Source organism: Uranotaenia lowii, chromosome 1 (assembly GCF_029784155.1).
Source record: "Uranotaenia lowii strain MFRU-FL chromosome 1, ASM2978415v1, whole genome shotgun sequence".
NCBI classification, from domain to species: domain Eukaryota; kingdom Metazoa; phylum Arthropoda; class Insecta; order Diptera; family Culicidae; genus Uranotaenia; species Uranotaenia lowii.
In genome coordinates, this window is record NC_073691.1 from 6,177,595 (window position 1) to 6,202,610 (window position 25,016).

Genomic DNA, 25,016 nt, shown 5'->3' on the forward strand with positions numbered 1-25,016 from the left:
TTCCTAATACCTCCATACATTTTTAAAGGAAGTGTAAAGTGTATTCTACGATGCTCGCTACCAAAACTCTTCACAGGGTTCTCTTCACCAATGCCGAGAATTTACTCAACTGAGGCTCTTCACAATCACCAATTGCTCCAAGGAGAAAGCAGAATAATCTGCAGCAAAAAAAAATCTTAAACATTTTTTTGTGTTTTGTGATTATATAACTAAAGTAATTTCCGACTACTAATCTTGAATTTTTGTGGAATCCAAAATGTTCAAAGCGAAATGAAATTGGCAATTTCAGGAAAAACGCAATGGACTGGGAACAAAATATGAAATCAAAATCGTGACAGCTCAATGTGCTCTTAATATCACTTATTCAATCGAAAACGTTCACTGAAGAAGGTAGTAAGTTGCTATCGAAATACCGGTATATGAACTTTTCATTTACCGTGGTTGAATTAAAAAGAATCTTTCAATTGCTTCGATTCAGTTGAATCATTCAACCAAGTAGACTCACAACACAATAGAGCACTTATTCCAATTGATGAATCCATGGTTAACTTTGATCGAAAGTGGTGACGGGCGCTGCCTAAGGAAGGAAGGATACACATTCCTTTACACTAGGAGCATTGGTTAGTTCTAATGAATGATTGGCACTTTGCCGGCACTCGGCTTGTTTCTATCAGTTGAGCACAGCGATCAACAGGAGAATGGAATTTGGCACAGTATTTACTGTACCATCCCGTGATGCTTAAAAAAATGAGAAAATCAGACAAAAATATCGTCGCCATCACGATCGTCCAAATTTAGCGAATTTGAAATTGTAATTATAATTTGAGACTTTTTTCCACTGTTAGATTTATCGATCCAATTTGAGACTTATGAATACAGAATCAGATTTCATAATTAAAAAATCAATTACCTATGCGTTATAAGTCTTGATTTTATGGTTGATTTTTTTTTTTGTTTTAAATGTTAAGATTTTTTATTTTAAAAAAGGGTTATTATTGCTATAAATTTATAGATTAAATAAAGCAAATTTAAAGAATCTTTATTGAAGGCAATATTTTAGATCTTGGAAAAGGGAAGATAACAGTAAAGATTTTTAAGTGCTTCCCGGACTTTGACAGGTAAATATTGCTTCTCTATTCAAGAAAGCAAGTACCCTGAACCATTGAAAATAATCGAAAGTCATCTATTGGCTCATTCAATTATACTCACCGGTGACTTGAATGTGAGTGGGGCTCCACATTTTGATGAATGTTTAGCAATCCGGACAGCACTGCAGCTGTCTGACTAACGTCAGATTTGGCGATCGTGGTTGATCCGGATGTCAGCTGGCTTCCCCAACAGACGTGACGGCAACTGGCAACTTCCCCACAATAACCAACAAAAACTTAAAAGCGAATTTTGTTTGCTTCGTTAGAGATTAACTTAATTTTTACCCGTGTAAGGCCACTGCACAATCACTTTTCCAAAAACAGAGAGGCTACTCAGAGGAGTATCCTTACAACACAAACTTTTTTTTCTGATATTATGCTTGCCAGCAGCAGCAACAGCTATCGATGATCTTGAAGGCAATCTTTCTTTATTGTGTCCTCGAATTGGGTCGCCAGATTTCTCCTATTTTCCTCCAAGAAAGTTTTAATATCCTGCTAGGCAATCCGGAGGAATTTCTTCTTCTCAACATCCAACTGGATGGATCTTCATTCCCACATAAGTGTCGATCAAGCCAATTTGAGAAAGGCCACGACGCAATTCAGCAATCGAACATCCACCAGCGAAAATTCAATTTACAACATTGAAAAAATATCTCTGAGTCACCAGACACAGCATCGAGTTGATGAAAAAAAAACGAATGCAGCACCGATTGTCGAAAGATATAAAATACAACGCACAATTAAAACCCAACTCGAAACATTATAACACTGAAAAAGGTACACTTGCGCGACGGGTGGACGGAACTTTACTCGATCCGCGAAATGATCTCTCTGGCCAAATGAAATGGACTGATGTTCGCCACGGAACTAAAAACACTCCCCTCTGAACTGACTGACTGCGCTGTGAACGAACGGGATGTTTTGCAAAACCCCGGACGCCCCGGACAAAAGAATTTACTGGGCCATTAACGGAATGTAGCGCACCCGATAGGAAATTTGACAGATGAAAAATTTCGCCGTTCACATATTTAGTTGGGTGCCGATTTAGTCTGGCTACGAATCACCCTACTAAATCAATGACCCTATTTAGTATGCCGATTAATCGGGCTACGCTTGAATATGAAATAGGTGCCATACTAAATCGGCTGATAAGTAGGCTCACACAATTACGTATGATTAAGTAGCACAATAAGTTGATCTACGTTATCGGGCAGGATCGGTCAATTTAGTAGGTTTTCGTATGACTCTATTTAGTTGGCATACTTTAAGCCTATTTAGTATGGAACAGTCATAACTGAATTAGTTTTTGACATCTGTTGTGTGATGGAGTTCATCGATGGGAAAGTTTGGCCCACGACAGCACGGAAGGCCTCGTCGGTGCTCACCAGCGGTTCGTTGGAGTGGCGAGCGCATTTCTATCGGTTCCATCATGACGACGTTCAACCTGACCAAGTTCCCGGACGTTTGCCGGATATGCCTGAAGCCGTAATAGATGGTGTTCCTGACTCCGATGGAGGCATCGTTTATGAATTCCACCGCCCTCACCGTGAGCCAGTTTCTAGATGCAAAGCTTGGATGGCAAGCTTCTTCGCAGGACATGTCGTTCCAGATCGGCTAAGTTGAAAGATTTCGGCATTCTCATACTGAACTTGCTCCAATCAAGTCCATACTGCTATTAAATATGGCTTCGCAAGTTTATTTTACTAAATCATGTAATAAATAAACCTTTTTGGTCGGGTGGTTCTATTTTGCGGTCAATCAATCCGACTATTTATAGTACGATTGGGTAGGGTGGTAGGAAAAAGAATCAATTTTTGAGACCAATCAATTCTACTATTTAGTCGGATTGAGTTGGGTGGTACGAAGAAAAATCCATTTTTGCAATCAATTAATCCGGTTATTCAGTACGATTGGGTACGGTGGTAGAAAAAACAATCGATTTTTGAGGCCAATCAATTCTGCTATTTAGTCGGATTGAGTTGGGTGGTACGAAGGAAAATCCATTTTTGCAATCAATTAATCCGGCTATTTAGTACGATTGGGTAGGGTGGTAGTAAAAACAATCGATGTTTGAGGCCAATCAATTCTGCTATTTAGTCGGATTTAGTTGGGTGGTACGAAGAAAAATCAATTTTTGCTGTCAATCAATCCGGCTATTTAGTACGATTGGGTAGGAATATCTCATCAACTTTATCGCCCTACTAATCAGGCGATTTAGTCGGTTCCTACACAATCATGCTACTCATCACCCTATTTGATAGGCCTACGAAATCGGCTTATTAATCGGCTGATGCCCAGCAAAAACTCCCATAAGCGACGTTGCAACAATAGGCCGATTAGTATGATCGAAAATCGGCCGACGCACCCTACTACGCGAGCCGACTAATACCGTATTTGTTTTCACCACCCGAAAGTGTTGCACCTTCCAAGCTGAAAACGAGCATGAATCGAGTTTTGCACCCACCTTTGTTGGTGTACGTGAAATCGGCAGTGTCAACAGAAAACATCAAGCTGTCAAAAATCCATTACAGCTGGTATTTGTTTTCGTTTGATTTCGAAAATTGAAACAAATTTACTTTAGTTGATCATTGTCTAGTAAATAATATGAAAATTTCAACATGAATTTATGTATGTATTATGTTGAATTGTGAAGATTTCAGATTTATTTTGCTTGGTAGATTCCCCTCTGGCTCTGATGATAACTGCAATACCGGCTGATTCTGGGCGGTCTATGCTTGCTGCTGCTAGACTGCAGTTACCCCAGCTTGAAGGTTCCGGTATTTTGAACGTTTATTCCTCGCAAATCTCATCTTCGTTCGAGTACCTATTTCCGTTTCCAGATTACAAAAGAAAAATTCTTGGAAGTCAAATTGGCGAACTCAGATCGCGGAAGTCGGGGGAGAAAATTTTGCCATCAGACCTAAACGAACGAAATTCAAGCTCCCATACGAGTGTAGTCTCGAACTAACGTTTTTGAAGGGCAACGGGTGGGAATCCGGGACTTGGCGCAACCTAGCATCGTCACCCTAAGGCACAGCTCGAAGCAGAGTAGCTTCGATGCAGCTGAACGATTCTTGCTGTGGAGACCAACTTATAGGACCCTCTCGAACAAGAAAACTTTTCGGTTTGGGCGATTCCACCAGATCTTTGGGTTGGCCTTTTTGCACTCGGATTTGCTGCTCTTTTTCGTCATCGCCTGGAACCGATTGCAGCAAGCCTTCTGGGCACATTTCTTCTTAGGAGCGTTGTTTGCTTGGGAACGTGCCATCCAGGTGAAATTCTCCTCCTCTGTTGGAAACGGCACTGGTATTGAATCCGGAACAAGTTTCCGTTCTTCGGGATAATAAAGAGAAAAAAACAGCTCGAACGCAATTTTTGCGGTATAGAAATAAACCAACCAGCTGATATTTGTTTACATCGGGAAGCACGTGCTGTCAAAATTCATGATAGTATTGGTGAGAGCGCAAGCAACACCGAATATTTTCAGAGTGTTCCACCGTCCACTTTATGGTGCACTACCAGTGGACTACCCATCCTGAAAACGAGCATGAAAACAGCAAAAAGTGCACTACCGGTAGTGCCCCGGTGCACCACCACACGAAAACGAATTCTCTATAAGTATGGTGAATAGTAGGGTGTATTTCCTATGGGGCAAATCAAAACACTGAAACTGTCAATTGACGGTCGAGCGATCGCGGAAAAAATATGTCGATACAACAGATTACAGGGTCTTTTACCAAGCGTTTACGAAGCCGACCGAATATTTTCTATTAGGGCAACATCAGCGGTCAGATGTCAGTTTCAGTTATAAAAATCGGACAGCCAACCAACGAATACGGTCGTGTTTTAGGATATTGTTCCCAACGTTCCCAACATTAAAATGTGCTAAATGAAACGCCCTGTATTATGACTCGAATACTATTAGTGGCAAATAGGACTATACACAGTAAACGAAAATTACCGAGTTCGGTAATTTTTTTACCGAAATCCTAACATGTGGAGTTCGTTAAACTGTTCGGTAATTTTTTCATGGCAGAGAAGTGACAGCTGTCAAATATTACAGACCTTTTTCGGTAAAAAATTACTGGAACTCGTCTGATCATATCTAACATCAACTGTCAAAATTTTGACAGTTGTCAACGTGACAGCTCCGTTATATGACCGAGCAACCGGTATTGTTGAACCGGAAAACCTGTAATAATTACCGAAAGGCCGGTAATATTGACAAAAAAAACTACAAAAGCTCGGTAATAAATACCAAAAAACCAGTAGAGTTTACCGAAATACCTGCGATTACTATCAAAATACATGAAATTATTACCGAAATATCTGTAAAAATTACCGAAATACAGTAATGTTTTTACAAAGAAACTGTAAAATTTCGGTAATATTTACCGAGCAACCGGTAGATTTTACCGAAATACCTGTAATTTTTATCAGAATATCGGTTAGTTTTACCGAACAATCGGTATTCATTACCGAAATAAGAAAACTTTTTCGGTAAATTATTACCCAAAAATGTAATTTTGTCGGTAATATTCTACCAGAAACTAAATTTCAGATTCCGGTAAGAAATTACCGATAAAATAACAGTTTTTGGTAATTTCACCGAAAACTGTAAAATTTTCTGTGTTGTTGTTGTTTATGCTCTTGAGCTCGGGGCTCGTCCGAAGTAACTTTTTTTTTGCTGAGGCGCCTCCCAGGATCAAATGACCATCATTATTTAACTATCCAGGATTCCATTGGATTTTGCTAGATAAAAAAACAATTTTTATTAATTTTATTTTTAACCATTTCACGGAATTAGCATTCTTGAAACAAGTCAAGAGTCTTTTTTCGTTCACGGTGCGCTGGAAGAAGTCCATTCTGCTGTCAATTTTTCTGCTGCTTCACGGGAGCCACCAATTTTATCGGCTCTTCGGTCTTATTGGGAGTGATTTTAGCTGCTGTTGTTTTCGCGGTTTTATAAAATAAAGGAAAAAAACTGCTAAGGAATAATCCATTTTTTCTGAATTACGGACTTACCGACCTGTCGTGACGGTACTTGCTGCCCTAAATTGATGCTAAGTAAAACACGTGCATCCTCCTGAAAATTCTCCTATAAACTGGTTTCTTCATCGATCAAGCTGTGTGATTATGTGAGACCCGTGAGACCCATCGTTCTCTTTTGGGTGTTGTTTTCCGTCCTCTCTCAGACTTAATGAGTTACTCTTTTATCGTTTATACACGCTCAATTATCAAAATGTTTATTTTGAATAATTACCAACCTTTTAAAGTATTTTAATTATAAATATTAATAGAATTATTTTTGCTAGAGGTACTGTACACTACATTATCCCCCTCCTCTAAAGCGTTTAGAGTTTATTTGAAGATTATTAAAGATTATTCTGCTTGAAAATCATTAAGTGTTCAAAATTATTTTCTCAAGCCCCTTTTTTTGCAATTATATTAAATTCTTGACTTGTTTGTTTATATGTTTGTAAAGTTTTCATTTTTTTTTTAATTTTTTTTTATGTTACATTAATGTTTACGTCTTTTTATCTGCCTCATCGACCATTTCAAAATCTTCAAGTTTTTATTTGTACTAGTTTGTCCATTATCTTCAAACTGGTTTTTCGATATTAAATCTTTTTTTGAAAAAATATTATGTTGAACTTTTTTTTTTTTTTATTGTTTATCATTTGCCATTTGACTTTTTTTTTAAATTTTGCAGCATTTTTTTAATTACTATTTCCCTGTGCAATCTTGTCAACATTTTTCTTTAATTTTTGGCAATTTCGCTTTATTTCATATGTTGTTTTTTTTAAATATCTTATTCGTTTTATATTTTAAAATACATCTTGCTTTATTTAATCATCAACTAAATAGATTTTCAATATTCATATTTGTTTCATTGGTTTTAACAATTCATATCATCGATCATTTAAATATTTATTTTACCTAATAATACCGTAATTCCTTTTAAAAATGATTCATGATGGTTTTATTTGTCTTTTTTTTGTGAATGAAGGTAATTTGGTTTGATTTATTTTTTGCGTTTTTTTTTCTCCGATATTCAAACAGTTTATTTTTCAATTCCAATATTTTCCATCAGTAGCACTCAAACGAGCAACTTTATCCGTTTCACTTATCTCTTACCATTTCCTTTTCCTCATTTATAGTTTATTTCAAGATTATTCTGCTTGAAAACCATTAAGTGTCCAAAACTTATCTACTCAAACCTTGTATTCCTTCCATTGATATTCAATTCTGGACTTGTTTTTTTATATGTTTGTTTTGTAATATAATTTTTTTTATTATTATGCATTATTATTGTAAACGTCTTTTTGCCTACCTCTTCGACCAATTCAAAATCTTTTAATATTTATTTGCACTAGTTCATCCATTACTGGTTGTTGGATAAAAATTTTCATTATATTATCCTTTTTTTCATTTTTCATCTTTTGTCATTTGACTATAATTATATGGAATAATTTTTTTTTATTTAATCACTATCTCCCCTTGCAATTTTTAAAATATTTTCCTTTAATTTTTGGCAATCTCGCTCTATTTCATATATTGTAGTTTTTTTTTAAAGATCTTATTCGTTTCACATTTTCGATTTAATCTTGCTAAATTTAACAATTTACTGTAGATTTTCGGTATTCTTATTTTTCCATTTTTTTTTAAATTCACTAGATAATGCAGTTATTCCTTTTTTTTAAATTATACTTTTTTTTCTAAATGAAGCTTTAATTTGGTTAAAATGTCTTTTTTTTTAAAAAACTGAGAATTTCGTTTGTTTTGGTTATAACTTTTTATGTTTTTTTTTCTTCGATTTTCAAACAGATTTATTTTTCAATTGTGTTATTATTTTTCTTTAATATTTGGCAATTTCGCTTTATTTCATATGTTGTTTTTTTTTTAAATATCTTATTCGTTTTATATTTTAAAAGATATCTTGCTTTATTTAATTATCAGCTAAGTAAATTTTCAATATTCATATTTGTTTCATTGTATTTAATAATTCATATCATCGATCATTTAAATATTTATTTTACCTAATAATACCGTAATTCCTTTTAAAAATGATTCATGATGGTTTTATGTTTCTTTTTTTTTGTGAATGAAGGTAATTTGGTTTGATTTATTTTTTGCGTTTTTTTAAAGATCTTATTCGTTTCATATTTTCGATTTTATCTTAATAAATTTAACGATTTATTGTAGATTTTCAGTATTCTCATTTGTTCATTTTTTAAATTCACTAGATAATGCAGTCATTCCTTTTTTTTAATTATACTTTTTTTTCTAAATGAAGCTTTAATTTGGTTGAAATGTCTTTTTTTAAAAATATTCTCAGTTTATTTCGTTTGTTTTTGTTATTACTTTTTATGTTTTTTTTTCTTCGATTTTCAAACAGATTTATTTTTCAATTGCGTTATTTTTTTTTAATAGCGGATAAACGAGTTAGGTTTTTTATTTTTTTCTTATCTCTTACCATTTCCAGTTCCTCCTAGGCCTCATTTTTTTCACTGCCTTTTTTTCTATATACTTTTTTTATTATTATTAGGCTTCTTTTTTTTCACTGCCAGTTTTTTTTTGTGTAGGCTTCGTTCTTTTCACTGCCTTTTGCTTTCTTTTTTTCAAATTCATGTTACTTTTTTTTACCAGGCTTCATTTTTTTCACTGCCATTTTTCTTTTGATACATTTTTTTTCTGCCTTTTGCTTTTTTTTTTTAATCCAATTTAATATTTACATCAGGCTTGTTTTTTTTTCACTGCCTTTTTTCTTTTCAGTTCATAATCAATTTTCTTTTGTCGCCATTTTTTCCATTTTTCTTTTAAAATTACTCTATGAATCCCCAATTTTGGATTCTATTTCCTTATTCAAACCATACGGTATGGACAGGATTTTACATTCTCCTATTTATTGCGCAAACACCGGTTCACGGGACCTTATAAGTGGCTTCTGGTCAAGATAAAACTTACCTATTGGGAGCGATTCTGCTACGCCATTGTCGTGACGGTACTTGCTGCCCTAAATTGATGCTAAGTAAAACACGTGCATCCTCCTGAAAATTCTCCTATAAACTGGTTTCTTCATCGATCAAGCTGTGTGATTATGTGAGACCCGTGAGACCCATCGTTCTCTTTTGGGTGTTGTTTTCCGTCCTCTCTCAGACTTAATGAGTTACTCTTTTATCGTTTATACACGCTCAATTATCAAAATGTTTATTTTGAATAATTACCAACCTTTTAAAGTATTTTAATTATAAATATTAATAGAATTATTTTTGCTAGAGGTACTGTACACTACACGACCGAGTTGTGCTGGCAGGCCTATTTTTGCCGTTGTTGCATAAATAGATTGCTTCGGGACGGTTTTTCTCAATCCGATGTTGAAACCTGCTGCTCCTTCGCTGCTGATCACCGGGAAGTTAACTTTCCAAAAATGGCGACGATTGCTTGGATATAAATTAGCATCCCGCTCGCGCACACAGCAAACTCGAGACCATTCAATACGATTGCAAGAGTGAGAGGGAATTGAAAAAGAAATTTGAAGTTTGACTTGACAGCGAAGCTGTTTTCAGTATTACTTTACAGTTTTCGGCAATTTTTTACCGAAAATAACTTGCAAATAGATTTGTTTACATTTAAATAAACGAGTTTCGGTGAATCGTAAATCGATTAACGAGGTTCGATAAAAACAAGACGTCAAATTAATCAATTACCGAAAAATTTCGATTTACAGAACTGGTTCTGTAAACTAAATTACCGAACTCGGTGAGCTTCGTTCAATCGTTAGTAAAAATCGGTTTCAACTGGTTTCTGTTAACTGATAGATGTTCAACGAGCCAATGTTTTGGTCGAAACTAGTCAGGTCGTTGTTCAATGGAGCAAGTTGAAACTAGTCGAAACCAATCCAGCTCGGCAGCAGGATTAGTTTCGACTTGGTAGAAGTCGGTCGAAGTCAATTGGAAAGAGACAGGTGATCAACTATCAATCCATTTCTACTTGTTTCGACCCGTTTCTACTAGAGTTGATTGAACAGACATTGTGTAGAGTAGTTTTTGACTCGGTTAAAAAAAATGTATAGCCGATCGACAAACATGGTCGTTTTTGGGCTTAATGTTCCCAAAATTTGAAAAGTGTTGATGAATCAATCAGCATAATATCACGAACATATAGCGAAAATTTTTAATTAAAAATACAATTTGTCCACACTCAAAACTCAAAAAAGCATGAACAAAAGATTTTCAACTTTAATGTTATTTGATATACATATTTCAGCTTTTTTGTATAGCTAAGATTTTCGAAGAAATGTTATAGTGGTTCTGAGCGTTTTGAACATTCAAAATATTTTTTCCAGTGTGTACTATTCGATAAAAAAAACCTTTTCGTTCGCTGTTCCACTTTCATCTAGTTCCGGTTTGTCGTTCGGTCAAACGTCATTTGACACACTTGAAAGGCTCTTCGCTAAACGTCACCTCAAAATGAGCCTTTTCTACACTTCCGTTTGTCCAGAGCAAAACAGTGAAATTTTTAGGTAAAGTTTTATTCTCAAATTTCTATATTATTTTAGTTCTAAAAGGTTTTTAGTAGCTCTCCAATTGTTTATCGCAACATCTTACACGATACTGCACTGAATTTCAAAGAGGTTGAGCGAGTTTCTGGTGAAATTGAGCGAATTTATGATTGGCTATATTCGAGCATCGTATCCACCGACTGTCAATCGAGCCAAACAGCTTCCCTAACCTAAAAGCCAAAACAAAAATCTAACCAGTTCGTTCCGGGGTTCATTTGTTTCAGCACAAGATGCCACCACGTAAGAACAAAACCGTCAAGGAAGAGGTCACGATCTCGCTGGGCCCCCAGGTTCGCGAGGGTGAGGTCGTGTTCGGTGTTGCTCACATCTACGCCAGTTTCAACGACACCTTCGTCCACGTAACGGATCTGTCGGGCAAGGAAACCATCTCCCGTGTTACCGGTGGAATGAAGGTCAAGGCCGATCGTGATGAAGCCTCGCCCTATGCCGCTATGTTGGCCGCTCAGGTGAGTTTTTTTTTCTGGTGTTATAAATGAAATCGCATCTGAAATGACCTCTCTGTTATAACGAATTAGACGTTTCGGAGAGTTTTCAGCGGATGCTATATAAGTAACTGCATCAACAAGTCTGGTCTTAGCTTTTTGTGTCGGCTGGATTTACAATGTCAGTAACACTAAAATAAGATTGAATTACGCTAACATAAAACGAAGCCGTTCTTGTAAAATTTAACATAAATTTATCCTCTCCTTCCGAAGGACGTCGCTGAAAAGTGCAAAACCCTGGGTATCACTGCCCTGCACATCAAGCTGCGTGCTACTGGTGGTAACCGCACCAAGACTCCCGGACCCGGTGCTCAGTCTGCGCTGCGTGCCTTGGCTCGTTCGTCGATGAAGATCGGTCGTATCGAGGATGTCACTCCGATCCCATCGGATTCCACCCGCCGGAAGGGAGGTCGCCGTGGTCGTCGTCTGTAGGAAGTTGTGGCGGTTGTCCTATGTTTTGCTGCTGTACATTGTCTCATTGCTGGAGCAGATTCGTACCCTCCTCCCATGCTTATATTCTTGCTATCGGGAAAACCATTCTCGAAGTACGAAAAGTTGAACAAACATCGCAATTTACAGCATCGGGAAGAATTCCATTCGGTACGAAACCTACATTAACGTGATTCGTATGATTAATATGAACCTTAAACCGGAATAAATTCGGATTCAAAAAAGTAAAACGAACTGGTTGATTTATTGCAATGCCGATAAATACTTTATTCCTTGCCGAAAATTCATTGAGTATATAAGTGCGTTGATTATGTCTTATGAATTAAAGTACAAAAAACAAAGAAGCGAATGTTATTGTTAATAAATAGTATAATGGGAGCCCCTGAGATTTTAGGTAGTGACATCAGTTGCTGCCACTTCGCTCTCCATTTTGCCCAAGTTGAGATAGATACGCGTTGTCAAAGCCTGCCGCTGCGGAGACTTGGTTGGGGTGCTACTCTTTTCCACCACGGTGTTGACATAAGTGTACTGCAATGAGAAACCGATCACGATGTCCTCTTCCGATGTGCATTCCGCAGTCGGTTGCACTGCCAGTTTCATGGCGACATGGTTCGCCTTCCTCCAGATAATGAATCTATTAACCAGAAACATAAAATAACTGTTAACAAGTTCAGGTTCGCTTCAATAGTTTTAAACTTACTTGGGATCCTCCTGTTGCGATTGTACCACCTCATCGAACTCGGCCGAATCGTCGCGATGATTGATAACGAACGAAGAATCGGGTAACCGAAAAGTGCCCGTTAGCTTCTGATCTACCAGTCGTGGATCCTCCAGGAGTGTAGCCTGCTTGGTCAGACTTGTACTCAGCGCCCCGATCGTGAGCGAAGCTGAAGCACTGCTTTCGGCGGCCAGCTTCAGCTCCTCGATCATGAGCCGTTCGTCTTCTTCCGTCGGAAGTTCCATGATAGTAATGGTCATATCATTGATTGTTGGATTAACAATTTTCAGAAACAGTACTGCGTCCTGTCCTTTGCGCAACGGTTCACATTTGACAAACCGAACTTCCGGCACGTGATATGCCGCAAACATGGCAATTCGATACTTGATCGAACTGGGATTGTATTCTGATTTGATAACATTGTGATCGCATTGTCTGCACCGAAGACTTCTTTTAATGGACAGCAATTTGTGCTGCGGAAACAATTTGTTAACCGTGAAAGGTTGCTTAGCCGGTTGTCCTAAGCGTTGCTGCAAGGTCGTTACATTATTGAGGCAAATTTCTTTGCTGAAAATATCAGCTGGCAGTTGATCTACCGTTTCGCTTGCCACCGATTCGTTAATCTTCGGAGGAGTTTGTTTAATCTGAGTTTTGTCGGACCATCCCATTTGACGACGAATCATGGACACCGTTAGGCCTGTTCGGTCAGTCAAGCTAGGGAATTTACTTTGCTTAGGAGTCTTACGTCTCCACAATTCCTGTTTTTCTTGCTTTTCCAGCAACACCACCGACTGGTAGTGCTCGAGAAGCATGGAAAATCGTGTAGCATTAGCATACTCCGGTTCCGGCCACTGTCCGGTGGCGACCGTCTGGTCCGGAATACCGACATCTCGCGAGCTCCAACGGCAATTCAGGCAAGCCAAATAGTACATCTTTCTAATGACTTGCTTTTCCGGGACAGCCGAGCTCGAGTCCCGGATTCCTTCTATCTTTTGTTCATCTCCGGTGGGTGTTCCACCGCCAGCAGTGGTCGTGGCTGGGGTCACCGGAACTGCGGCGCTTGAAGCCCGGACAGATAACGTATGCTGGCAGCTGGGGCAGTTAAAACAGGTGTTGCAACGGTTCTTCCGGATTTTGGCTTCCGAGGAGGGAATGTTCTCCAGACAATTCGAACAAAAGTGGGAATCAACCTACGGATAGACAGGGCGAATTATAAAACGGTGGTGATGTCATCAACAATCCTGTTGACTTACCTCATGGCAAACGCAAAATCCACATCGCAGTTTCATACAATGACGGCAAAAGTAAAGTTTAGTAAGCGGTTGGAGCAAGCCACAAACGCAAGCATACTCCACGATGTTTGGGAGCATGAAAAAAGCCATTTTCAGGGCGAGAAATTTCGGAAAACTTTTACGAGACCACCGAGTTGCAGAAAAGATTTTTTTTTGTATTTTAAATGACAACTGTTTGTTGTTGTAAAAATACTAAGCCTTTTCATATATCACAGAGGAATGAAGTTATTTGTGACTTGGGTAAAGTTTTCTCCAATTGATTTCATGAGTATTTTTCGGATTCATTCAAAATTCACAATTTTTGCAATGAAATTTTAATCCCTTCGGGCCCGATGAAAACCACTCTATGTTCCAGTGAGAGATGTGTGGACTACATGTTCGGTAGGTGTATCCTCTTCCTAAAAGCTATTGATCTTCGTCTAACGGCGTGTTCGTAAATTGATTTTTTCTATCGAAGTGATTTTTTTTATCGATGCTGGCGTTCGTAAATTCCAAACAAACGTATGCAAAAGCATATGGAAAGTGATTTGACATCTACCAAACAAATCAATCGACTGATGCATCACCCAAAAAAATCAATTTACGAACGCGCCGTAAAACTCTTATTTTCATATTTCCCTATCTTTCTTCTTTTTCTTTAAAAAGTGAACTGTGATATAAGCACACAATTGTAATCAAACAAAACGAGTTTTGTTCCTTAACGCATAAGGTATGAAACGTTTCAAATAAGGAAGTTACAAAAAATAGCAGTTTGATTGGTTTGAGCTTCATTCTGAGCACCAAAGGTCTTTTAAATTATTTTTTCAAAAAAAAAAAAAAATAAATCAATGAAACATTAAAAAAAATTCTGTAAATTTTCATATTACTCTACAAGAATTTATAAGTAACACTTTGCACTAATAAAACTTAAAAAAAAAAGTTTTCAAATTTTGATTTTAGAAATTAAAATGCTTATGAAATCTAGAGTTTGTTTTGATTAAGTCGTATGAACCACATGGCATGTTTTGAGAAAATCGATGTTAAAGTTCCGAAACACCTTTTTAATTCTTACTTTGTTATTACTGGTCAAATTTGTCCGCAAATTCGAAATTTAATGTAAAACTGAACGCAGAACTTGATGATGTACTTCAAACTTACATTAAATCAGTTCTTATCAATGAAGATGTACTTACGACATACTGCATTTAATGTTATAAATGACCCAGTTTGTAGACCGAGTCCCGTAAAAGATTGCTCTAAACCTAAGCCAAAATTGGTTGTTTTTCGATAACCGTGTAGGAATTATGAAAAAAAGAAACAAAAACCAAAAAAGTTCAAAAGCGAAATGAAAAAGACGTGCGCGATTCTTGAGTTGATTGTGTGATTTATTATTCTTCTGCCTGTCCATAAAACAAAAAATTCGTCGCAAAAGAAATCTGAAAATACCTAATTAAATAGTCAATTTCTATTGCGAAAACAAACATCCCTCAAAATTGTAAGCCGCGGCAGCGCACAGGGGTGTTAAAATTTTCGTTCGATTGCTGCTCTCTGCAGGTGGGCGACCTTATCATTTCCGTAATATAGTCGCAGCACTATAGCTGCGGAAAAAATTCAACTGCTCCGGAACTGTCCCCCTGTGCTGGGTGGGATCTTCAACAGTCAAAATAAAGCCCCAAACGGAAACGGCGGCAGCAGTAGTGGTGCCGGAGGACCAAGGGCAGGAACTGCACCTTCAGCAGGTACCGCCTCCCTTAGAGCAACATCAGCAGCATCATCATTATCATCCACACCATCATCAGCAGGTTGTGGCGGAAGACGGTAGGCAACCGCTGACGGCTGAAAGAGAAAACGTTTCACCGGCCATATCGTCGGAGCGAAGTTCCCCTTCGTTCGGATCCGGCTCAGCTTCTGCCTCCGGCATCGAAATTCAGCAGCAGCAACGATCAACCGATTCGGCTTCCCAAACTCCTCGGCAGGAACTGAATTTGCTCGAGTTGCATCTAGAGCAAGGCTGTTCATCGCAATTGTACTTCCATCAGCAGCTGGCACAGGACGAATTCGGCGGTCCAGTCACGGAGCCAGAAACGTGTTTTCCAACATCCCCTTTACTTAAAACTGCGTTGATTCCGGAACAATCGTCGTCATTCGGAAACGGATCGAATCTTGACGAAAATCACATACATCCTGGCCGGGAAGATCATTGTCAACAACCAACGAGTATTGCCAGAAACGAAGATCCTGTGGAGGACAACAGCAGCGTCGATGAACAAGGATATAACGAAACGCCAGTAAATCATCAGCAACAGCAGTTTAACCATCAGCAACAACAACAGCAGGGATCGGATATGCCAGTAAAAGTTGACATTGTCCCCCCACCACCAAACAACTCCAAGCAATTGGGCGTAACCAAATCGCTTCTATACAATGGCTCCAAGTTCCGGGGCTTCCAGAAGTCCAAGGGCAACTCGTACGAAGTGGAAGTGGTGCTGCAGGTGAGTTTGTCGAAATAAAATTCTCTAGCATGAAACATGTGTCGATAAATTCTAATTATTGCTATGCTCTTTTTGACAGCACGTGGACGAAGCCAACTCGTACCTCTGCGGGTACCTCAAAATAACCGGGCTTACGTTCGAATTTCCCACGCTGACGACCTTCTTTGACGGAGAGATTATTTCTAAGAAATATCCATTCCTCACCCGCAAGTGGGACGCCGACGAGGATGTCGATCGGAAGCATTTTGTAAGTTGTTTATTTTTAAGGATAATAATTTTAATAGATTGTACTTAAATTGAAATTTTCTATTCAGGGTAAATTTGCGGCTTTCGTAGACTATCAGAAGAACTTTAACTCAGACGACTTTGACTATGAAGCGCTGCAGAAGAGTGACTTTGTCTTCATGAGATGGAAAGAGCATTTTTTGGTAACAAGCAAACACAGGGAACAATTGCAAGAATGTTATTTTTTCGTTATATTTTAGGTACCTGACCACAAAATAAAGGACATCAACGGGGCATCCTTTGCAGGGTTTTATTACATTTGCTTTCAGAAGTCGCGGGCAGTGATGGAAGGTTATTACTATCACAGATCTTCTGAATGGTAAAACTTTTATCTAAAAGATCTTACCCTTTTCTAATATTACTTATTGCTTTTTCAACAGGTATCAATCCTTAACGCTGGAACACGTACCCGAATCCTGCATTCAGATTTATGAATTCAGATAAATCTACTTACAAAATGCGGAAATTAATTAGGTAAATGTCTTCATGGGAATCTACTAATCATCCGCAGTGAAATAAAACGATGACCTTCCTTACTTACAGTTGTTATCTCATGTTGTTGAGACGGCATGCGACACCGCTTATTTAAAAATGCAAAATCACGTACACAATTACCAACATCAACATCAGAGCAACGGCAAAAACGAAACGAAACGAAATGAAATGATAAGCGGGTTACCTACATATACTTCTGGGAAGGCAGATAGATTGAATTTTTCAGTAAGTATACCTCTTTTGAGCACTTTACCGTCACTCTTCGCCGATTAGAATATAACGAGAAACAACAGCAACAAAAATGAGTTCTCTACTAAGCAAAGCAACAATTGTAAAACAATTTATTGTTACTTCTGTCACTTAAACTGTACAACCACCAACCATTTGACAAACAACACAAAATAAGTGTTGAAGAACCCTGCACTCGTCAGCGCAGATTGAAAAGAAACATTTAAAGCTGTAGACCGTTAGTGGCGTTAAATTAGTCCGTTCAGTTATAAAAAGAGTAATCGACAACAGAAAACTAAATTATTAACACTGAAATAAATTAACAGTAATTTTAACTCGAGACAAAACTTATATTTTCCGCTCTTTGAATGATTAAATTTTCACAGAAATACAATATATAATCTAACATCTACCTGAATGCCATTACGTTTTGTTGAAATACATACTAACGTTAGTTTGATCGATTCTTGAATAATATTAACCGGTAGTAACTGGCGAGACGCTATCTTGCTAGCGAGAACAAGTATAGAATTGACGAGAGATAATCGACTGCGCAATTTTGTAAAACTGTGAGCAGATGTGGGAAAAAGGATCAAGCGAAAGCTTCAACAATATTTTGTAGAAGCAAGTTTAAAGCATACATATATTTAATCGCATAAAAACTATGCGTTTTACAATTTTCCAAAAAATTAAAATTTAAAATACTATCCCCGTCTATGATAATATCTGTTGATTATTGATTGATTGAAACAATAAAGCAAAACTCTCGAACGATGTTGTACTGATCTGCAAGCTGCTCAGCGGCAAATCGCTGAAAAATACCACGAAATTCCGAACAGTTGTGGATAGATACGAAGGAAAAAAAAGGCTTATATCGCGTGAAGAATTTTGGAATTTCGTAGTAATTTGCAAGCAAGCAACTCTCGGCAGAATAATACAGCCACAGTACGTATGCACTTTCTAAAATCATTAATATTAATAAAGAAGAAAGACGCCGAAGAAATGATATTATTATAGTGACGTAATTGTACCATTCTCGCTCTCAAAAACAGAAACTTTTGGGCAACAGCATATTAATATATATATTTTCAATAAAAAATAACAATTCGCGTCAAGTGGACGAAACAATATTCGCGTCACTCTTCTCAGCTGTAGTAAATATCACTAGCCTTTTGAAGCCTGAAGCAATGTGTTTGTTCACAGATACGATGCAAAATGCTAAAAATATTAGTCTGTGCTAAAAGCTTTTGGTCCTCCTGAAGTTTATTTTTTTTTTCGAAGGGTGAATGCAAACATGAAATTATTCAATTATACTTATCAACATTCAAAGCTAATTTCTTTTTTTTTTTATTTACAACTAGTTTATTAAAGGCCTTTTACTTTTATAAAGTTTAAATGTGCCGAGGGTATCTGTTTCACTGGTTAGTAGGGAAGGGGGCCGTAATAGTCGCGGCGACTCAACAGTTAAAAAAAAAAACTTTAAATAATGGAAAAGGAAGGGGTTTATAGGGGTTATTCTCCAACATCAGCTTTCCATTAGGGTCCGGTGGTGGCCTCCTGTAGCTGTGGTTTCGGTAGCTACGGTTTGGTATCGGTTTCCGACCTTCTGGCCAACCTTCTTCAGGAATGTGTCGAACCCGTTGGATGAGAGGTGGTACTAATAAATAAACAACAAAACAGACATTAAATGAAGAACACACAAGGGGAAAGTTTACGTGGGTAAGCAGACTAAACGACCGAATCAGACAGCTTGAGATATTTGTAAATTGGGAACAAATATCCAAAATCTAAGTTTGCCAGAATGTCTCGAATTGGAACACCAGGTAATCTACCTCGGGCCCTAAGGGTATCCAGTAGCCAAGCCCTCGTTTGACCATACCTTTCACACGTCCATACAACATGATCAATGTCGTGGTAGCCATCCCCACAAACGCAAACATTGGTTGCAGCGAGATTAATACGAAACAAGTGCGCGTCAAGCCGGCAGTGATTTGACATGAGCCGAGAAATCACGCGAATGAAGTCGCGACTCAAGTTAAAATGCTTAAACCATGCCTTCGTCGGAACCTTAGGGATAATCGTATGGAGCCAACGTCCCTTTGTGCCATTGTCCCAGCTAGACTGCCAAGCGTTAATCGCTAAAGTGCGAGGTATTGAAAAGTACTCATTGTAAGTTATAATCCTCTCAAAGATTTCACCTTGTAACGCGCCCACCTTAGCCAATGAGTCCGCCTTCTCATTGCCTTGTATAAGACAATGAGACGGGATCCAAGCTAAGGTAATCCTATACGAATTTTCGATCAGAGCGCCCAATATCCCTGAAATTTCCAGCAAGAAATGGGAAGAGCGCTTCATCAGTTTCATCGATCGAATCGCCTCAACGGAGCTGAGACTATCCGTATAGATGAAATAGTGGTCTACGGGCAGTGTGCGAATGTGTTCCAAGGTGCAGTAAATAGCGGCTAGCTCAGCAGTGTAAACGGAGCATGGCTCTCGAAGCTTGAACGAAGCTTCAAAGCCCTCATTATACACTGCGAAGCCAGTCGCGTTGTCGATTCTAGAACCATCAGTAAAGAACATTTTTATAGGATCAATTTCACGTACTTTTGAAGCAAAGATTGAAGGAATGATGTTGGGTCGGACGTGATCTGGTATTCCACGGATGTCAGCGGTCATGGACAGATCGAATTTTATCAAGGAACTGCTAATTGGGTAAAAGTGACTCGTGTCCGAACTTAATAAAGAAGGATTTATTTCTAATTGACTTAAAGTTTTATAATTATTTACATATTTCACTTGCGAATTAATATTCATAAGCCTTTCCAAATTTTCTATCACCAAAGGATTCATAGTTTCACTTCGAATTAGGAAACGTAGCGATAAATCGAAGAACCGATTTTTCAACGGCATCACTCCCGCCAGCACTTCGAGACTCATCGTATGTGTCGATTGCATAAAACCCATGGCAATACGCAAACAACGATACTGTATTCGTTCTAGTTTAATCAAGTGGGTATCCGCGGCTGACCCAAAGCAAAAGCTTCCGTATTCTATGACCGACAGTATCGTTGTTTGGTATAACCTGATGAGGTCCTGTGGATGAGCACCCCACCAGGTTCCAGTAATCGTTCGAAGAAAATTGATTCTCTTTTGGCATTTTTGTGTCAAGTACCTAATATGTTTTCCCCAGAGGCATTTAGAGTCGAACCAGACACCCAAATATTTAAAACTAAGAGATTGAGTTAGAGTTCTACCCATCATAAGGAGCTCTATTTGAGGAGGGGAATGCTTCCTTGAAAAAACTACTAACTCGGTTTTACTAGGCGAAAACTCGATACCTAGATTCCTGGCCCAGAGTGATAAGTTATTTAGAGTTTCTTGCAAAGGAGGTTTTATTTGAGTGTCTGTTTTACCTGTGATATGAACAACACAGTCATCCGCAAGCTGTCGTAGCGTGCAATTTTGTGCCATACAACTATCGATTTCTCGGACATAAAAGTTGTATAGCAGGGGGCTTAAACATGAGCCTTGGGGTAGACCCATGTAACTAATTCGTTCAACTTTGGTTTCTCCATGGCTAAAATGCATGATTTTTTCAGACAACAGGTTATATAGAAAATTGTTCAAAATTGGTGAAAGTCCGCAAGAGTTAAGATTACTAGATAGCACTTCTATGGACACCGAATCGAATGCCCCTTTGATGACCAGGAATACTGCCCCCATCTGCTCTTTTCGGGCAAACGCCAATTGAATGTCTGATGAAAGTAATGCTAGACAGTCGTTCGTACCCTTGCCTCTACGGAATCCAAATTGTGTACTTGACAACAGATTGTTTGATTCAACCCATTTATCCAGCCGAAAGAGAATCATTTTTTCGAGCAATTTCCGGAGACACGAGAGCATTGCAATCGGCCTATACGAATTGTATTCAGAAGCTGGTTTTCCCGGTTTTTGTATGGCGATGACTTTCACTTGTCTCCAGTCATGCGGAACAATGTTCAGTTCCAAACACTTATTGAATAAATTCAATAGACGTTTTTTAGCGGAATCCGGCAGATTCTTCAACAAGTTGAATTTGATTCTGTCCAGTCCGGGAGCTGAATTGTTGCAGGACCAGAGCGCAAGTGAAAGTTCGACCATCGAGAATTCATCCTCGGTTTCGGAGCCATTCTCTGTATCCCGATATATTTTCAGAGCTGGTGCTGCGTCTGGGCAGACTTTTTTCGCGAACTTTAATAGCCATCGACTCGAACTTTCCTCACTTTCGTTCGAGGGAGTGTGATTACGCATGTTTCGTGCTGTTTGCCAAAGTGTGCGCAGAGACGTTTCTCGAGATAACCCATCCACGAATCGCCGCCAGTATCCACGTTTCTTGCCCCTGATCAGGTTCTTGAACTTGCGTTCCAAGGCCAAGTAACATTGGAACTTCTCTGGCAATCCGGTTCTGCGAAACTCGACAAACGCCTTGCACTTTTCAGCTCGCGCGCGCGAGCAATCTCCATCCCACCACGGAGTGGGAGGCCGTTTTTGTATCGTCGAGCTTTCATTCCGTCTGATCTGTGCCCCGATTGCGCAGTCTACAATTGTCCCGGATATAAAACTGTACTCTGCTTCCGGAGGCAGTTCGTCTGTTGAATCGATGGCTTCAATGACACCCGATGCATACTTTTTCCAATCTATACTCCTTGTGAGGTCATAAGGAATATTGATTTCTTCGGGTGGACTACGACCACTGATGATAGAAATATTGATAGGCAAATGATCGCTTCCCTGAGGGTCTTGGATTACCTTCCACGTACAATCCAAACTCAGAGAGGAAGAAGCTAAAGAAAGGTCTAAAATACTATGCTGTGATTGGGATCCATTAATTCGAGTCACTTCCCCATTGTTTAAGACAGTCATGTTGAAGTCGTCGCACAGCTCATAAATAATGTTAGCACGATCATCATCACGTGAGCTACCCCAGCCCACGCCATGGGAGTTGAAGTCTCCCAGAACTAGCCGGGGTTCTGGGAGAAGTGAAATAATATTCGCCAATTGGTTCCGGCTAACGCTTGAAGATGGCGGAATATAAACCGAGGCTAGACAAAGGTCTTGACCTTTTATTCTAGCTTGGCAACTAACGACTTCAATACCCGGAGATGGTTGTAGTGGAATACGATAGAACGAGTGGCATTTCTTGATCCCCAAAAGAACGCCACCCCCTCTCTGACCATCACGATCCAGGCGAATTATGTTGTGGCTGTGGAAGGTGAAATCTACGTTTGGAGAAAGCCAAGTTTCGCATAAGGCGAACACATCACAATTCAAATTGTGTACCAATATTTTAAATGGGTCCAATTTTGGTAAAATACTTCTGCAGTTCCATTGCAATACAGAAACAATTTCTCTCCCCTCATTGGATGAATTATCCATCGAAAGAAATTGCTTCTGCGATGAGGGTCATAGTGAGAGCCTTCTTTTTCAAGAATTCTCTCAAAAGGGGTACAAACATATTTATCATAGTCCTCCATCCCGCTGGTACACTGAAAAAGTCCAGGATGAACGCAACAATTTCCGAGAATTTCATCTTACCATCAGCCGAAAAGCTGGGAAAACCATTCGTCGATGGATCAGATGCAGTTTCTCTGGGAATTGTTGCATTCCTGTTAGCCACTGATGGGCCGGAATTCTGAAGGAAAGCCTGGGGTTTTGACTTCCCGGAAAGTGGAGGAAAGTCCTTCGGGGACGGATTAAAACCCGGAGGACTCTGAATAGGAGGGGCAGAATTACTATTTCCACTTTGAGGACTTCTTTTAATTTTAATTTTGCTGGCAGCTAATCCGGTTTGTGTTTTAGTAATGCGTTTCCTTTTTGGAGCCTGTGAAACATTATTTTTTAAAAATGGCCCAGTTGATGTTCCTTCACATGGATCCTCCCCTCCGGACTCATTTTCGCTTAGAAGGTCAAACCGGTTCTCTGAGACGATTGGCAAAGACTTCAGAACCATGTCTCTATAGGACATTTTTACTCGATTTTTCAGAGAAGTCTTGATTTTTTCCCGGCGCGATATGTACTTAGGGCACGCCGAGAGAGCATGAGATGCTTCACCAGTGCAATACAAACACCTGTTTGCTGCTTGTGTTGTACACGAAGCTTCCTCATGCTTCTCCCCGCACTTAGAGCAGCGTGCCTGATTGCAGCAGTAGGCGGCCGTATGATCCAACTGCTTGCAATTCTGGCAGAACATGACCGAAGGCACATAAAGTCTCACAGGTAGACGAACCTTCCCGATCGCAACGTAATCAGGAAGTGCAGTGCCGGAAAAGGTAACCCGAAAAGAGTTCGACAGGGAAAACTTCCGTTTTTCCCCCTCGCCAGATGCTGACTTTAGTTGACGCGCATCCAACACCTTGACCGTTGGAAGAGCAGGATCCTTGAATCGGCCAACCCCTGATTCCATTAGGTCATCGACGGTCAAACCCTCTTCGGTTACCACTCCGTCGATTTCCACGTCACGAGCGGGAACGTAAACGCGGTACTCGATCGAAACCTCTCGTCACAAGCAATGGCGTTTGCTTCCTTCAAGCTACCAACAACAACGCGCATTTTGTTCCGACTCATCGGCTGGTAGCTGACTACGGAAGAGTACGATCGGTCGAGGTCTCGGGAGATTGAAATGACATTTAGGGGTTTCGATTTGGACCGGAAATACACTACCCAGGGTCCCGTCGATTCATTCTGGTAAACCCGACGACGAGGGGGAAGTCTCGGCAATGTTGTAACATTTTCAGGGGAGGAATTAGCTTGATTTGTGGAAGAAGAGGGAGTGCCGAATAGAAAGGGTCCTTCAATTGGTTGGGAAACGGGGGAAGGGGAATCTTCCGTGTCCGAAACGTACATGGGGGGATTGGGGGGATTGGGGGGATTGGGGGAATAACCTTCCATTCCTAATTCCTGGGACAATGATTCTTCCCGAAATGGAGGATGTTTATCGTCCTCGCCGTCGTCATCCGTTATGCGGTTGCGTTCCGACATAACGGGTTTGGGTAGAGAGCGAAACCAGATTTATTAAATATATCGCTAATAAAAATTAATTAAACTATGATGTAAATAAAACTATGATATTGGTGAAAAAAAATTCAGTTCTGATAATGGAGGAAAATGTTAAAAAAAAAAAAAAAAAAAAAAGGGTACAACAGCCAGTTTTTGGAGAAAGAACAAAAAAAAAAAAAATAAAACGTCGATACTTATCTGGTACGCACTGTACCAATCCCGCCAACAACGTGGTTTTTTACTGGTCGACGTCGATTAACCACAACAGCAAGGTCTTTTGTCTTCGACCGGTAAGATGAAGATGGCGATGATGGAGACAAAAGCGATGAACTGGTCTGATCGGATTCGATGGTGATCCGATAGCGACAATCCAGACTCACTCACCTAGGTCTTATCGGGAATCCAACAACCCCACGGTGTTCACACCCGGATTTGATGGGTAACAAAACTTCTCGCACTAAACTTTTTCCCGGTGCACCAGTAGATAAAAAAAAAACACGTCCACTAGTCACAACTGATGCAAGACGAATGCAAAGCTAATTTCAATATGCAAACCTTTTAGGAGCGGTGATTTTTTTTAACACACTCAAAGCCCTGACCTTGAAAAAAGTAGTTCTTTAAAATTTTACATAATCTTTTTTACCATGTACTTTCTCTTTTACTTGAAATTTGTACTATTATTATCTTCAGATTTCAAGGAATCCAATGGTAGCTAAGCACCCCTGGAGGAATGTCTGGACAGAAGAACAGTTCAGGAAAACAACTGGGGATTTTTTTTTATTATCTGACGGGTTTGCGCCGGGGGTCTTCAGATTTTCCTCAAAAT

General features: G+C 39.2%; 4 protein-coding genes across 4 annotated transcripts in view; 2 read left to right on the forward strand and 2 right to left on the reverse strand.

Moving 5' to 3' along the window:
- LOC129751380 (rab11 family-interacting protein 5) overlaps positions 1–2,059 on the reverse strand; it is a 32,685-nt gene extending 30,626 nt beyond the window's left edge. Inside the window, exon 1 of the mRNA XM_055746862.1 lies at positions 1,210–2,059. Coding sequence (XP_055602837.1) covers positions 1,210–1,240 — 31 coding nt within the window. The 5' untranslated portion in view covers positions 1,241–2,059. The remainder of the gene's footprint in view (positions 1–1,209) is intronic.
- Positions 2,060–10,615: 8,556 nt separating this feature from the next.
- On the forward strand, positions 10,616–11,896 carry LOC129739138 (40S ribosomal protein S14). Its single transcript, XM_055730540.1, has 3 exons — positions 10,616–10,674; positions 10,938–11,180; positions 11,430–11,896. The coding sequence occupies exons 2-3, from the start codon at positions 10,944–10,946 to the stop codon at positions 11,646–11,648; spliced, it is 456 nt and encodes a 151-aa protein (XP_055586515.1). The 5' UTR covers positions 10,616–10,674; positions 10,938–10,943; the 3' UTR covers positions 11,649–11,896.
- An 8-nt stretch (positions 11,897–11,904) lies between these two features.
- Positions 11,905–13,863, reverse strand: LOC129739137 (dynactin subunit 4). Its single transcript, XM_055730539.1, has 3 exons — positions 13,638–13,863; positions 12,367–13,574; positions 11,905–12,300 (listed from the first exon to the last, which is right to left on the reverse strand). The coding sequence occupies exons 1-3, from the start codon at positions 13,764–13,766 to the stop codon at positions 12,057–12,059; spliced, it is 1,581 nt and encodes a 526-aa protein (XP_055586514.1). The 5' UTR covers positions 13,767–13,863; the 3' UTR covers positions 11,905–12,056.
- Positions 13,864–15,264: 1,401 nt separating this feature from the next.
- On the forward strand, positions 15,265–18,283 carry LOC129751045 (glucose-induced degradation protein 4 homolog). Its single transcript, XM_055746309.1, has 6 exons — positions 15,265–16,147; positions 16,227–16,394; positions 16,462–16,575; positions 16,633–16,751; positions 16,813–16,906; positions 16,976–18,283. Exons 1-5 carry the CDS (start codon positions 16,001–16,003, stop codon positions 16,874–16,876), a joined length of 612 nt encoding a protein of 203 aa, XP_055602284.1. The 5' UTR covers positions 15,265–16,000; the 3' UTR covers positions 16,877–16,906; positions 16,976–18,283.
- The last annotated feature ends 6,733 nt before the right edge of the window (positions 18,284–25,016 follow it).

Excerpts from the sequence above, each read along its gene's own strand:
- LOC129751045 (XM_055746309.1), top strand. The coding sequence starts at position 16,001 with ATGCCAGTAAAAGTTGACATTGTCCCCCCACCACCAAACAACTCCAAG. Across the intron at positions 16,148-16,226 it reads AAGTGGAAGTGGTGCTGCAG|CACGTGGACGAAGCCAACTC; the intron begins GTGAGTTTGTCG and ends TCTTTTTGACAG. Across the intron at positions 16,395-16,461 it reads ATGTCGATCGGAAGCATTTT|GGTAAATTTGCGGCTTTCGT; the intron begins GTAAGTTGTTTA and ends TTTTCTATTCAG.
- LOC129739137 (XM_055730539.1), bottom strand. The coding sequence starts at position 13,766 with ATGGCTTTTTTCATGCTCCCAAACATCGTGGAGTATGCTTGCGTTTGT. Across the intron at positions 13,575-13,637 it reads GATTTTGCGTTTGCCATGAG|GTTGATTCCCACTTTTGTTC; the intron begins GTAAGTCAACAG and ends GTCTATCCGTAG. Across the intron at positions 12,301-12,366 it reads TCGCAACAGGAGGATCCCAA|ATTCATTATCTGGAGGAAGG; the intron begins GTAAGTTTAAAA and ends TCTGGTTAATAG.
- LOC129739138 (XM_055730540.1), top strand. The coding sequence starts at position 10,944 with ATGCCACCACGTAAGAACAAAACCGTCAAGGAAGAGGTCACGATCTCG. Across the intron at positions 11,181-11,429 it reads CCGCTATGTTGGCCGCTCAG|GACGTCGCTGAAAAGTGCAA; the intron begins GTGAGTTTTTTT and ends CTCCTTCCGAAG.